This window comes from Carassius carassius, chromosome 3 (assembly GCF_963082965.1).
Source record: "Carassius carassius chromosome 3, fCarCar2.1, whole genome shotgun sequence".
NCBI classification, from domain to species: Eukaryota; Metazoa; Chordata; class Actinopteri; order Cypriniformes; family Cyprinidae; genus Carassius; species Carassius carassius.
Window position 1 is genome coordinate 26,479,938 of NC_081757.1, and position 15,134 is coordinate 26,495,071.

At 36.5% G+C, this 15,134-nt stretch overlaps 2 protein-coding genes across 5 annotated transcripts in view; both read left to right on the forward strand.

Annotated features, from left to right (window-relative positions):
• Nucleotides 1–15,134, forward strand: part of LOC132124032 (methylthioribulose-1-phosphate dehydratase-like) — a 310,976-nt gene that overhangs the window by 254,956 nt on the left and 40,886 nt on the right. The window lies entirely within an intron of this gene.
• Nucleotides 898–13,442, forward strand: slc1a2a (solute carrier family 1 member 2a). 4 transcript variants are annotated; one of them, XM_059534666.1, is made up of 12 exons: nt 898–1,216; nt 2,731–2,870; nt 3,857–4,009; nt 4,914–5,164; nt 5,303–5,438; nt 5,528–5,654; nt 10,001–10,234; nt 10,406–10,600; nt 11,719–11,853; nt 12,121–12,340; nt 13,102–13,155; nt 13,335–13,442. In XM_059534666.1, exons 2-11 carry the CDS (start codon nt 2,741–2,743, stop codon nt 13,117–13,119), a joined length of 1,599 nt encoding a protein of 532 aa, XP_059390649.1. In that variant the 5' UTR covers nt 898–1,216; nt 2,731–2,740; the 3' UTR covers nt 13,120–13,155; nt 13,335–13,442. The 4 variants fall into 4 exon arrangements, 3 of the variants coding, with proteins under 3 accessions (XP_059390649.1, XP_059390639.1, XP_059390631.1); XR_009426700.1 differs by having other exon boundaries at nt 12,121–13,155; XM_059534656.1 differs by having other exon boundaries at nt 13,102–13,442.

Below are 15,134 nucleotides of genomic sequence, written 5' to 3' on the forward strand. Positions count from 1 at the left end.
AATAATCAGTCAATATGTTCATAATAGGCATGCTAATAAGCAACTAGTCAAAGTGAGAATTGGTCCCTATACTAATGTGTTACCAGTTAAAAGACTGAAATAATATTTATTTTAAAATCCTCTTTGCAGTGTACCATAGATGGTAAAAAGAAAGCTTCATGATGAATAACATATTTTTACTGTGGCATTTTTACAATCTTTTATAGGTAAAATTACGACCAATTCTTTATTTATTTTATTATTATTTTTTTGTGTACACTCTGATTTTTTATTTTAAGAACATTTATGAGCAAGCAAGCAGTTTGGGTTTTCATGTCATTAAAAGAGGCTCTCCGAGAAGGCCACTGTTCTCATGCACTACTAATTGTTTGATCTGTTAGCGTCTGTGCTTAAAGGTGATGAGAAACCCCTGCCTATTTCTGTCATGTTTGGCCAGAGTCTGCATATGCAAATGAATGGCCATCACAGGTCAAGATTGTGTTTCCCTTAAATAATACAATGTTTAGGCCATAGAAAGAAACACGTAGTCTGTATAAATGTATAACATGCATTTGCACTGGTCATATACAGTATGCAAATAATCATATAGTACAGTACAAAACAACTAATGATCTTGTTCTGTTATTAGAGTTGGGGTCTCATTCACAAACTTTTGAATCCGTTTTGCATGAAAGTTGTAGTTTTACAGCTAGCCTGAATCTGTATTTCTGGCATCTATCACTCTTTGATTCCATTGACTCTTTTCAGAGCGCATTAGAGAAGATCAGACCTTGGGAGTGAGATGGAGGAGGTGAAACAATGAGAGAGAGAGGACGAGGAGTCTCAAGCATATTAGCTGGTACTTACACATAATCTGGGTGCTAGACTCCTCCTCCGTATTGCCCCACGGATCCCTTAGCAGCACCTCTTTGCCCATTTCGCTAGTACTAATGGTGGGATAAGATCAATTCAAAGGCAGAGGATTGTGCATGGAATCTCTTATGCGTCAATTTGATTGATCTTGCAAGGAAGTGTTGCTGATTGCATCAAAGCAATCACTTATTATATTGCTGTTCACCTGGTGCTTGGAGTTTTGACTGACCTTTCTAATGACCTGGACTGGATTTCCTGATGGATAAACTGTAGATTGACAGTGTTTCATTCAGAGCCATTACTATAGCCCATGGCTAGCAAGCTGCTGTGAAACTCTTCCTTTTCAGTATCTGCACTAAAACAGGTAAGATGGGTGATAAAAAGCCTCTCAGGATCTTCTTGCGCACCCATATTATCATTTAGCAGCTTTTGAATAGCCTGATGAATATTTTAAGCTTTATCCTTACATTCTGCAGGTACTTGCAGCAAATCAGAATGAAATGTCAACAAAGTCTGGAATGCTTGTGCAATATATACATTTAACATGGTTGCTTCACCTAGTTTATTGCCTAAAATTAACTGATTTCTAAAACTATCCAAAGAACAAGCTGCAGACAAGCTCTTGTCGCACACCTCAGACTTCATGTCAGTGATATGGAGCTGTAGTCACTAATGAGATTCAGTTGTTTTTACATAAAAGGACAATCAATAATCAGAATCAGTAATTGCAGATCAAATCTTTTGGGCTTGTTTTGCATCATTTAAATTAGTCAAATACACGTATTTACCATTTGAAAACAAAACACTCATTCGCACCTTCTGCATACAGTACTTTCAAACATAGTGCAACGCAGTTACTGCTGTGCTCAGTGCCTAAAATCAACCAGTTAGCAGGCTTTTATCTCATTAGGACTGGGGCTGTGTGTATCAAAAAGTCTCTGATTTCCCTGGCATCATTCAGCTTTTTAATCTTGTTCAGATGAGACTGAGTTCACAATGTACACAAACACAAAAGGATCTAAAATCTGTTGTGTTGATTTCCTGAGTATTTTGTTGGTAGTTGTTTTTGTTGCATGTATAGTAATATTTATTCTTAGAGTTTCCTTTATTTTTTTCCGTATAGGTACATTAATAATTATTGGATAGTGCTGGTCCAATGCAGAACGCAGTAAAGCTAAACAACTATCTTGTCATGCGACATGACATGATCGCCTATAATAGTTGGTATACAGTGGTTAAATTAAAGTAAAGAAATAATTGCAGGCATGATAAAGTTAAGGCATTCCCAGAAAACACATTCCCAGTACTGCAGATGTGATCTGTACACATTTTTGACCATCCCTAGACTTCCATAAGATCAGGAAAAACCACTACAATGAAACTAGTTCTATATTTTAGTGCAATATTTAAAGAAATCCACCAAAGCCCTTGTACAAATTATGTGTCATGGTGCTTTTTACCTTGTGGTTATGATTTTATATTAAATATACCTGGACAGATACTTAGAAGTCAAAACATATCTCTTTTTGCACGTTTTGTTCGGTTTGAAAAGTGTATTTGCATTCCACCACTCTGTGACTTTAATTGCATCTGTGCAAACAAACAGATAAAAATCCTAGATGTAAATGCAAGAATTGCAGAGCATATTGTCATTCTGTGTCGTTGCATTTTCAGCATATCATGCAAAAACATATCTTGGTCACAATCTTGACACCAAGAACGATTTGCATTTATGACATGAATGATTTAATTTTTCATAAAGTGGTCATTTTTGGAAGGATGTGAAATAACAATCATAACTAGTACTGCTTGTGTTCCCTAATTAAATCATTTATATTGACATACTTTACTGTATTCTGCACTTCTTCTATCCACCAGTGCCAACAAAATGCAGAAGCAAGTGGAGATCAGAATGCATGAGAGTCATCTGGACCTTCCTCCACTGCCTGAAAACTCCATGTGTGGAGGCTTCTGTGACAAAATCATGAATCATCTGTTACTTACGCTCACAGTTTTTGGCAAGTTACTTCAGCATTTTTGTTTGTTTGTGTTGTACTTTAGTTTGTTTAGGTGAGTGTAGCTTCCACATGTCAATATGCTAATGAAAGAAAGCTTGTTACTGTTGTAATACAATATCCATGTATATGATTATTATAATTACCTAAAAGCTTTTACGTGATAATACAACTGTCAGGTCCTTGGACTGTCTTTTGTTTGTTTTTTTTCCCATGTGCTCTGCGTGACCCAGTTTCTGTTGATTGTGTTGTTTGGTCAAGGTGTGTCTTAGTAATGTACTAGTGTCCTTAGCGTTTGTACTAGTGTAGTCTGTCCTTTGGTCCCCTGTCCAGTACTGTATGGCTCAATGTTTCTCAGTGCTAAAGAATAATAATGTGCATTTGATCAGATATAACTGCAGTCCAAACTATGAGATGCAGTATTTGAATGCTTGGCGAAAGAGATGTTTTTTTAATGTAGATTTAAACAGAAAGAGTGTCTCTGAACCCTGAACATCATCAGGAAGCTGTTCCAGAGTTTGGGAGTCAAATGCGAAAAGGCTCTACCTCCTTTGGTGGACATTGCTACCCAAGGTTCTACCAAAAGTCCAGCATTTTGTGACCTTAGGGAGTGTGATGGATTGTAGAAGACTAGTTAGGTACACAGGAACTAAACTATTTAGGGCCTTATAGGTAAGTAATGATAATTTGTAACTGATACGGAACTTAATAGGTAGCCAGCCCTTATGAAACAAAAATATATTGCAGTATATTGGAAAATACATATATATTCTAAGCTATTAAAAGTGTACACATTTTACATGCATGTATCAAAGTACACTCAAATGCTGAGCAGATTATATTAGATCAATCTCCTACACACTGGTATTTTTATAGGCATATTCTGTCCTGTTATTGTTATACCTCACAAAAGGTTCAGTATTATTTCTCAGTGAAATATCCCATTCCTGTACCCCGATGTTCACTGTGATTCTCTGTCTCTGTTCCAGGTGTGATCACTGGTTCAGTAGCTGGTATTCTACTGCGTTACGCATCACCACTCCCCGCTGATGTTATAATGGTCATTGCCTTTCCGGGTGACATTCTCATGAGGATGTTAAAAATGGTGATTTTGCCTCTGATCATCTCAAGTTTGATCACAGGTAATATTATAAGCTTTGCTAAAACATCTCCAAACAATGCTGTTAACCCAAAACAATAACACATTTTTTGCATCAACAATCAGACAAAAAAAATAATTCAGTTCAATTCGATTCAAGATTATTTGTATAGCGCTTTTCATAATACAAATCATTGCAAAGCAGCTTGTGCTTGAAATGTACAGTAAGAATCATGCAGTTAGTTACAAGTTACATGTAATGAAACAGATGGTGAGCACTATTAACTAGAATGATTATATGTTGCAAATAAACTGTGATTAAGCAAAATGTGGTCATTTTATATCTTGTTCCAAGGTTAGCATCATCTGAAGTCTTCTGGGGGGTTGGTATCATCTCTTCTCATTGATTCGGTCATCTCAGATCTTTGTAAGGGTTGGATCAATACTGAAGCTTGTGTAATTCCTAGTGGCAGAAGCAGAGGAGCAAACAGAGACAAAATAAATAAAATAAAATCAGATGCAGAAATAACACCTGCAATGACCTCAGAGTCGAAGTTATAATCAGTGGTAGCTGTGGGATAACTACAGGAATAGTAATTTTGTAATGATTAAGCCATTGTTTGTACCCTCAACCTTTTCTTTGTTATCCAGTATAAGATAAAAAAACGCATGCCTTTCAAATTTAGGGTGGATCAGTTTCAGCACCTCATCAGCAGAACATGACTAAACATGTTACCAAAAAAGAATAGCAATTAGAAATTCAAAACGTTCCAAATTCATTACTCATTCAGTAATCACAGCGATAATTATTAAAACTTAACCCTGAGAAATAACTTTTGTGTGTAACTTTCAGTGCACAGTTATAGTTTGAAAAATAAAGAGTAATGCTGTCTTTAAAAATGCAATGATATTTAATGTAGTTGCAATTCTCTTCTTTATTTTTTTAGGATTAGCAGGGTTGGATGCCAAGTCCAGTGGTCGTCTGGGCACAAGGGCCATGGTGTATTACATGTCTACCACCATCATCGCAGCTGTGTTGGGAGTGATCTTAGTGCTCCTCATCCACCCTGGTAACCCCAAACTGAAGGCAAACTTGGGCGAAGGCAAAAAGAACGACGAAGTGTCCAGTTTAGATGCCTTCTTTGATCTCATCAGAAATCTCTTTCCAGAAAATCTCGTTCAGGCTTGTTTTCAGCAGGTGTGTATGTCGTGCTTTTGGTTTCAGATAATTTCATCTATTCAGTCTCAACCATAATTCATCTTGATCATTCATATGTTAATTTTGAATAGTCTTTCATTAGTATTTCATTAACAGTTCTTATATCTCTTTATGTAGATCCAGACTGTTACTAACAAGGTAGAAGTAGCTCCTCCTCCAAATCCAACTCGGTTTGGACGAAATGCTACCAAGGGGGCAGCAAAATATGTAATCAAGAAGTCTCTTCAATTTAAGAGTGGCATGAATGTTTTAGGTAATGAATGGTTTTGATCACATAGTATATGCGTAAAGCATTGTTAAAGCATGTTTAAATTAACATGGTGGCAATTTGTGTCTCTGTAGGTCTCATTGGGTTCTTTGTGGCGTTTGGGATTTGCATGGGAAAGATGGGAGAAAGGGCCAAGCTGATGCTTGAGTTCTTCAATGTTCTCAACGAGATCGTTATGAGGCTTGTCGGCGCAATCATGTGGTCAGCTATTATTATTGATTATTTAATGAACAGAGTAAAGTTTTCATGATTTCCATTCACAGTGTTAAGTAACAGGGCCGTGCAGAACGGGGTGTCCCGGTGGCTAGAGCCACTGCTCATTTTCCCTCATCGGCTAAGGTGCCCCTCTCACCAATCCCCTTCAGAGGCAGACAGTATTGAAGTATTTTTACTCTGCTGAAAAAAAAAAACAAAAATAACAAAAAAGACAGATAGAGAAAGAGCGAAAGGGAGGCTGCTAAAAGGCAGCTCAACATTGCAAACATGAATACAAAGCTCCAACAAGCCAGCAGGTAAATCATCATATAGAATATTTAGCAGTTTGTCACACTTTAATTCTTGTAGTTAAGTATATTTCCTATTATGATTACTTGTCTTGATTCTAGTAATCTGTAACACATCATATTGTATTAAAACCATATTAATAGTAGGCCTATAAATAGTAAAACATTTTTATAAAGGTTCTAAATAAGTTGTTTATTAGTATATAATATAGATTTTTTTCTATAAAATATTTAATTAAATGTATAATACTTATAAGGGGGAGAGTGGGGTAAGATTAGCCATTTTTAACAACTGTGGTCCTCAAGCTAAGGGCAAATGATGCAGAAGTACAATGAAGGGATCTATCCTATCCTAATGAAAGTATTCCTATAATTTGAAATGATCAGAATGTATCTATGACAAAGGGTTTTAAAAAATATGGCTTCTTATAAAAAAAAGTGTTGCCATGGCTTAGTTTGCCCCGGGTTAGGGGTAAGTTGACCCGAGTCAAGTCAGTGAGTAGATGCACTTTCTGGGTGTTAAATGACCATCTGACTGAATCTGATTCAAACTCATGTGAAATAAATCACTCACAAGTCAAATTTCAGTCATATTCAACATAAAACCAACCAAATGAAGTTCAAATTTCAATAATTAATTGTTTGTTTCTGAAACAATATGTTGAACACCTAAGTTGTAGACTTCCTAAAAACAGACTAAACAGAGAGTTTGTTGGCCATTAGTGACTACATGTGGAAAGATTTTTATTTACTTATTTATTTTCGTTTTCATAGCAATAATTGGCAACAGTGCCTGAAATAAAACTGATAGTAATAAAAAGAGCTCACAGACATGTTATTGCTGACAGGATACCGCATCTGAAAAAAAAAAAAAAAAATCATGATATTATCTGTCAGAAACATTAATGAGTGGGGTTATTATAGCACAATTCCCACCCAGACCACACTAATTTTCAAACCCTGGCTACAGCCATGATGCCTTCTATTCCCCCAATGTCTTTCTCCTTTTCACAGTCTGTCACAAATGGGTGGTTCCAAAATATATGGTCACATGACAGTGATAGTGTAAAATATGTACACTACACTAAGGTTTGGGGTCGGTAAGAAAATTATTTTCAAAAGACTGCTTACAGGACACAGGAGTGGATCCCATCCCACTCCCAAAAAAAAAAAAATTAAATTAAAATATATATATAAAAAAAAACACTGTCCTGTCCCAATCCCATGAAAAAACTCTGGGAAAATCACATCCCATCCCAATCCCGGAGGAACAACTCCCACTCCGGTGTTGTGTTTTTTTTGGCTGGAATCTGTCAGTTACAGTAAAAAATACAGTACAGATCACAGCATATACTTTAGTTAAATAAAATCCCAAATGTATTTTTTTTTTTTATTTCATTGAACTAAAGCCAGCTTTGCTTTTATTCCTCATTTGATAGTACACACTTCACTCTTTGTAAATATATTTATCATAAATGGCGTTTCGAAGTTTCCCGCTTAAGTTCACATGACAGAGCCAGCAGAAAACGCATCCTCGCTTAATTTTACAGAAGCACAACATTTTGTTGTTATGCTGAGTGCACATAAATAAACGTAGAGTTTTTACAGATTAAAAGAATGTATTACTTTTAGCTGTATAACCAAAAATTACTACGGATTTTAAGAGGAAGTGAGCCTGTGAGCTGCTGTTCAGCTTCCACACAGACACTTGAATAGCAAACATTTCTCTAGGTTAAAGGAATGGTTCACCCACAAATGAAAATTGTATGTTTATCTGCTTTTCCCTGGGGCATCCTGACCGGGATCTAGGAAGGAGGACCCAATTGCAGTGTGAGATAACAAGGGTTTATTGACTAAACAGACAGATACAAGAGGGTAGTGAAGTGCACAATAGATACCACAACAGGAACACAGTAAACAGCTAGGGACGGCCACTGGGACAGCTTCAGAAAACAACTGGCAAAATACTTTGGCAACAGACCAGGCTGATGGAGAAGACCACACAAAGGCACCATAGAGCAGAGCTCAGACACTTGTTGACCGCCGACTCTGAAGCAGACCACGTGCCAGGCAGGTAGAACCAGGGCAGGACACACAGGGACACGTCAGGAACTCTAACACAAGATTAGACAGGACAGAGCGCCACAAAAACACAAGTAAAACCCAAGACAAGGGAAAAAATAAACTAATAAAGAATAAAATAACAAATAAGAAAGAAATTGTTACCAATTTAACCTACTTAAAATGAAAAACTAAAAATTACAAATAAAAACAAAAAGGCAAGAACAAACAAATGACTAAAACAAGGAGCAAGACTAGAACATGGAACTACAAGGAATAGACAAGGCAAGGGCACAAGACCAACCAGGCAGGGAGACACGGACACATATTTAGCCACATCAACAGTCACAGACAGTGACAGTGACAGTGACAGTGACAGTGACAGTGACAGTGACAGTGACCGTGACAGAGGGGGTGAGAATGACCATGAACCAGCAAACACAAAAGGGTAAGGGGCACTATAAATAGGGAGGAAAATACATGTGGGACAGGTGAGCACAATTAGACTAAGCAGGCTAACAAGAGGGCGTGGTAAAGAGGAAACAAGGAGGAGGGGCTAAGGAAGCACATGGACAGGGAAAACAAGGCCATGTGCTAAAACAAGACATTAACACATCCAAGATGTAGGTGACTTTGTTTCTTCTGGAGAACATAAAACTGAGATTTTTAAACGTTGCAGTCTGTCAGTCATATAATGTAAGTGATGGTAATCATGGCTTTGAGAGTAAAAAAAGCATACACAAACAAAACAAAATTAAACCCTGCGGCTCGTGACGATACACTGATGTGTAAAGACACAAAATGATCGGCCTGTGCAAGTGACTGAAGAGTATTTATATTTGGGGGGGTTTTACCTCTGACCTGAGTGCATTCGCATTTTCTTTATTCTTCTTGCTTTACGGCAGATCGCAGATTTATAAGTGCATTACTGCCACCTATCTCTCAAATGGACCATTTATTCTCTATCTTCAATCTCAGTTAGGAGTGTCAATGGTCCATTTGAGAGATAGGTGGCAGTAAAGCAAGCGATCTGCCGCAAAGCAAGAAGAAGAAGACTTGTCACGCACCTGCTGAAGAAGAAGGAATGCAGGACAGTTCAGGCATTGCGATGAATCAGAGGTAAAAAAAAAACAATATAATTACTGTACAGTTTCTTGCTCAGACCGATCGTTTTGTGTCTTTACACATCAATGTATCATCACGAGCCGCAGGGTTTAATTTGGTTTTGTTTGTGTATGTTTTTTTGACTCTCAATCCGTGATTCCCATTTACTTACATTATATGACTGAAATACTGCAACGGTTTGAGTTAAAAATCTTTGTTTGTGTTCTACTAAAGAAACAAATTCACCTACATCTTGGATGCCCTGGGGGTAAGAAGATAAACATAAAATTTTAATTGGGTGAACTATCCCTTTAACATTAGATTGTCCTGCCCGATGTACTATATTACCACATAGACCAGCTGTTAACGATCTGTCCTTCTGTGCATGTCATTCACTTAACCAGCTACACCAAAGCAAACAGGTGGAGAGCATAAAGAGACAGGGCAATTAGAATTGAGTTCAAAATTAAAATAAACAGTTTATTGTTATATTTAAAGTTCTATTTGTGTATAAAGTTGGGTATCACAGTGTTAATTGATTCCCGCTCCCGCCCACTCCCACTGACATTTTTTCCTGTCCCTTCCCAATTGTGTGTTCAACAGTTATCTTGTTTCCCATCCTGCGGGATTCCCGACAAAATGTCAGCCTCTAGCTCGCCACGGTTGGGTTTTTAAATTTAACGTGTCTTTGCTGAATGAAAATATTATTATTATTATTATTATTATTATTATTAGGCCTATTACTGACACTTACTGAACCCAAACTTTTGAACAGTAGTGTAATGATGGTGACTTTAACAGTTTAACTGCCTTTAACTGTACTGAACTGTCTGATTAACCTGTTAGTTGACTTTGCTGCATGTTTCTGTTTTGTAACAGGTATTCCCCCATTGGGATTGCATGTCTGATCTGTGGGAAGATCATTTCAATTAATGATTTGGAAGTGGTGGCCAAGCAGCTGGGAATGTACATGGTCACTGTTATCATTGGACTTATTATTCACGGAGCCATTTTCCTTCCATTAATATATTTTGTTATTGTTCGGAAAAACCCATTCACATTCTTCATGGGAATTTTTCAGGCATGGGTCACTGCTTTAGGAACAGCTTCGAGGTAAAAAAACAACAACAATAATTGTACCTTGATTTTTGTAAACTTTTGAGAATTAGGACACAAACTGATTTAAATAAAGGGATGGCAATGATTTAATTTGGTTTGCTTGGAAGTTGAGTTATGAATAATGACAAGAATGGGTTCTAAAATCTTGATATGTGTCTTTTGCAGTGCTGGGACATTACCTGTTACTTTCCGCTGTCTGGAGGAAAATCTGGGCATTGACAAGAGAGTGACTCGATTTGTGTTACCTGTTGGAGCAACGATCAACATGGATGGTACAGCACTTTATGAGGCCGTAGCAGCCATCTTTATTGCCCAGATGAATGGAATAGAACTCGATCCTGGTCAAATCGTGACAGTCAGGTAGGACAAGTGTCTGGAGAGAGAAATTAATATAAACTTCACAAACATTTTATTCTGATGACATTACCTGCTGAGTCACTGTAGGCAGCTGCCTTATAAAATTAATGGAAGAGTTTACCAAAAAATTTTAATTCAGTAATTATTGCATCATCCTCACATTGTTCCAAACTTGTTTAGTGCTATTTATTTCTGTTTAACAAAAAACAGAGGAATCTTTACACAGTTTTTGCCACACAGTGACAGTTCATAGTGAGCATGTCTTCAAGCTATTATGATGATATCAAAAAAGCACTAGAGAAGAAGTCAAGTAAGAAGTCTAGTAAATTGTGCTGTATCCTGGGTACATTTGGATCATTGAATCAGGAAAGAGCAGTACAATCTGATTTATGAAATCTATAAACTGGTTCATGGAAAAATGATTTCTTTTATGAATTGGACAGATCTGATAGTCAAGCTCAGCTCTTTGACTCGGTGGATCAGGTAGCAGCTGCTAACAACTGATTAGTGTGAACGAATATCAGTAAACATTAAACATTAAGACATAATGGAAAGTAGCAATTTAAACATAAAAACAGTAAGGCACACCTAATTTTTGCCATCTACATTTTGAGACAACAAAATTTGTCTCAATACTATTTCATTTCCTTCAACCTCAGTGTTTTTAAGTTTAACAGAAAAGTGTTTGTTTTCCATCAGTTAAAAAAATGCAGTTTGTTTCATAAGAGTTTTTTGGCTGAATTTTCAGTAAATATCAGTAAACAAAGATTTAAACTTCAGTGTGTCTGTCATATAAAACTGTCATATTGTTTTAGAAGACTTGAAAATATAGAATTATTTCTAGCTTGAAAGAATTGGTCACTATGAACTGTTTATACTCTTTGAAAGTTTTCTTTCTCATTTCTACAAAAAACCAAATGGATTTGGACTGAGATTAGGGTAAATAAATAATGAGAAAGGAGATTTTTTAGCAAAACTATTCATAACTACTATTGTTTGAAACAAAATATTGATAAAATCACATTACACCATTTAAAGGGAAGAATGAGAGTCATATTATGTATTATTCTTACATTTTGCAGCTAATCTTATTAAATCAAATAATTATGTTTTGTTTGTAGCCTTACAGCGACTCTCGCTAGCGTAGGAGCTGCCAGTATTCCTAGTGCTGGTCTGGTGACGATGCTTCTGATCTTGACAGCTGTGGGACTACCGACTCAAGACATCAGTTTACTGGTAGCAGTCGACTGGCTACTGTAAGTTAAACCAATCTTTCTCTCTGCTCATATAGTGGTACAAACATTCTCATGAAATACTTGTCAGTCAAGGATTCAATAAATAGGGCTATATTAGATGATTGAGATGTGATATTTAAATGATCTCTGCTTTAGTTGTTAAAGTAAAGCTCATGGAACGTTTATCCATTTGCTTTGCATGTAAGAACAAGCCCTTATGGCATTTAGAGTTGTTTAGCCTTGAGAGATGTGGCACCTTTCTTTGTTTCTTTCTGCTTTATCAAACAGGGACCGTTTCCGAACATCCGTCAATGTCGTTGGTGACTCATACGGGGCTGGAATTGTGTACCACCTCTCCAAAGATGAGCTCGACATGTTTGATGCACAGCAGATAAGGCCAGATGACTTTGAGATGGCCAAGAAACAATCCTTCTTTGAGAATAACACTAACAACGGTGTATATGCATCTCACAACTCCTGTCAGCTGGTCCAAATAGATGACTGCAAGGTACATTTTACTCTCACAGACATAGAAACCTGTATGTAGATGCTTTTATTTATTTCCCCGACATTGTATATACCATTGTTATATTTTTTTATTTGATTTTTTTGACACTTTTTGTATTTTTTGGTCATTCCTGATGTGAAAGCATAAGATGTTAAACAGAATGAAGGAATAATTTAATATGGTTTATTTATTTGTTCTAGTACTTGGTGAAATAGCAGTTTTGCATAGACTTTGTATATCCATATCAGTATTTGGACATCATCAATTTGGCAATTATACATGTGCACAGTAAATCCTTCAAATGTTTGTATAGTACTAGTGCTAAGATGCCTTTGGCTGCTCTCTCTCTCTCAAAAAAAAATTAAAAAAAAAAAAAAAAATATGAAAGTTTAACAAAGCAGTGCATTAAGGCACACCTCAATTTTGCCATCTACATTTTGAGATGACGGCTGCTATTTCATTTCTTTCAACTTCAGTGTTTTTAAGCTTCACATGAAAGTGTTTGTTTCCATCATTAAGAGAACTGCAGTTGTTTTCTTTCTTTTTTGTAAGTTTTAAGCCTCTTTTTGACCCTGTGTTTCACAAATGCATAGGTCTGTGGGGTAGCTCGCGTGGCACTTTTTCACAACCCCTTTAGAAGATTAGATTTGGGCAGAGATTCACTGTAATTAGCAAAAAAAATAATAATAATAATTATTAAAATACAAAGTTTGTATTTACAATATATAACATTTCAAATGATTTTCTCTATCTGTATTCAGTCTTTCAGCATTCTGTAAGGAATCCCGCTGCAGCTAATAATTATCTGTCTTGTGGTGGGTACATTTCTGTGAATTTGGATATAAATTGTGCTGTTAAAATATCAAAGTACCTGGATTCTCTGCTCCAAACCATATATGGTTAAAAAACTGCTAACCATAAAAGTTAGCAGCGTTTAATGCATTTTGACTGTGCCTTGGTAAAACAATTAGTTGTCCCTGATAATTGCTTTCAGGTAACCTTGGCCTCAAATGGCTCCCCTGCGGAGTTCTCACTTGTTGAGGAGGAACCATGGATACACGAGTAACACAGCACACAGATCCAGCTCCGCCTTATCCTGAGTCCCACAATCTTATCCTTTCTGGTGAAAACCAAATGCTAATTTTGTACATATAAACAGTCAGAAGTTACCACAGAAAGTTTCATATGCACAAGCAATGACTTTTATGACAACATCAGTACATTTGATACACAAAGGGATGAGAACGTAGCTCAGAGTAGCGGGTGGTTCAGTCAGGCTGCATATTATTTACACTCAAGGATTACGATAGTTATTACTCTAGGCCTTGGGTTTGAGTATCAGTCTGAAACCTGCTGCCTTAAGGCTACCACATAGAATGATCGCAGTGGTTTGTCCAGCCACAGAATGACCCTAGAGCACTACTACTAGCAGGAGGAGAGAAGTGCAGCTTGTTTGCTGAATATACCTTTGACTGGCTCGGCTTAGGTGGATTAACCCTTGGTGGCAGCACCCCAGATCAGCCTCTTATAAGAGCTTACCAATGTTCTTAGAGGTTCTGAAATAGTGGTTTGCGTCCAAATGCTGCCACTTATATTTAGACGCTGCCCGACGTAAATTCCACATCAGCAATTACAGAGCAATCAGACATGAAGTATGACATTGAGTCGCTTGACGTTATTTGCAAGGACTTTTAAATATCCTGCATAGTGGACTGAATAGTTTTCATTCAAACATCATCTGTGTGCTTTGTTAAGTTGTTGACTTATTTATTTATTTATTTGCTAAGTTACAAACTTGCCTTGAAGATATCAACTGCAAACTGCAGACGGAAGACTTTATGATGTTAATATGAAATGCAATCCCGTTTTCTTGGATCTTAGACCATTAATAGTGTCTGATTCTCTGAGGAGAATTCTTGGAAACTCAGATATTAAGTCCAGTTGAATGGATTCTGTATTCACGCTGATAAGAGAGTCCCTCGGGTTATTTGGTGCTCAGGTTACATGTTAGCATGTAAAAGAAAAAAAGATGACCGAATTGAGACCTATCATTAAATCTGCACCATTTATTTGTTAGTCTGTAATAGCAAAATGATCAGCATTCCTCTTTTGCACCAGAATCTTAAAATGTTCTCATTAAAGTGCCTCCTTGCACTTTCTGTACATATATATAAATACACATATGTATGCTGTCATATTTTAGATGTATTTTTCATGCAAATTAAAGTGTAGTATCAATTTTATGACTTTTGCCTATTGTTTTATAAAACAGTGGCAATTCATGTATTCAATACTGATACAGTATTCAGTATTTTACTAAGTAGATTAGAGCGTAACAGGTTGTCTTAAGTAGTTATTGCTCTCATGTCAAGTCACATGGAACAGGATGAGTAAAAAGTATGTATATGAATGTAAGCATATTTTTTACTGTTACAATTCATGATGATATTGTGTCTAAAATAATGTGTATTGTTAAACATGTTGGTAGGAATAATGACACTAGGGGAAAAAAGTCAAATTACTAATCATTATAAACCAGGCTTGCTACAGATTTAACAGGCTTATAGAGAACAGTGATCTTGAGTATGTATTTTGAGGAAATTATACACAACCTAGATACAGTATCTATAATGTAAAAGTGTGCACTGTTGGAATATCTGTTCAGGCAGGGCCTGACACGGTACAGTGATGTATGTTAACAAATATTGTATGAACAACCTGCTCTTTTTATTTGTGCAGCCCTGTTCGGTTTGAAAAACATTGTATTACTTGTCTACCAAACTTGATTTTGCAT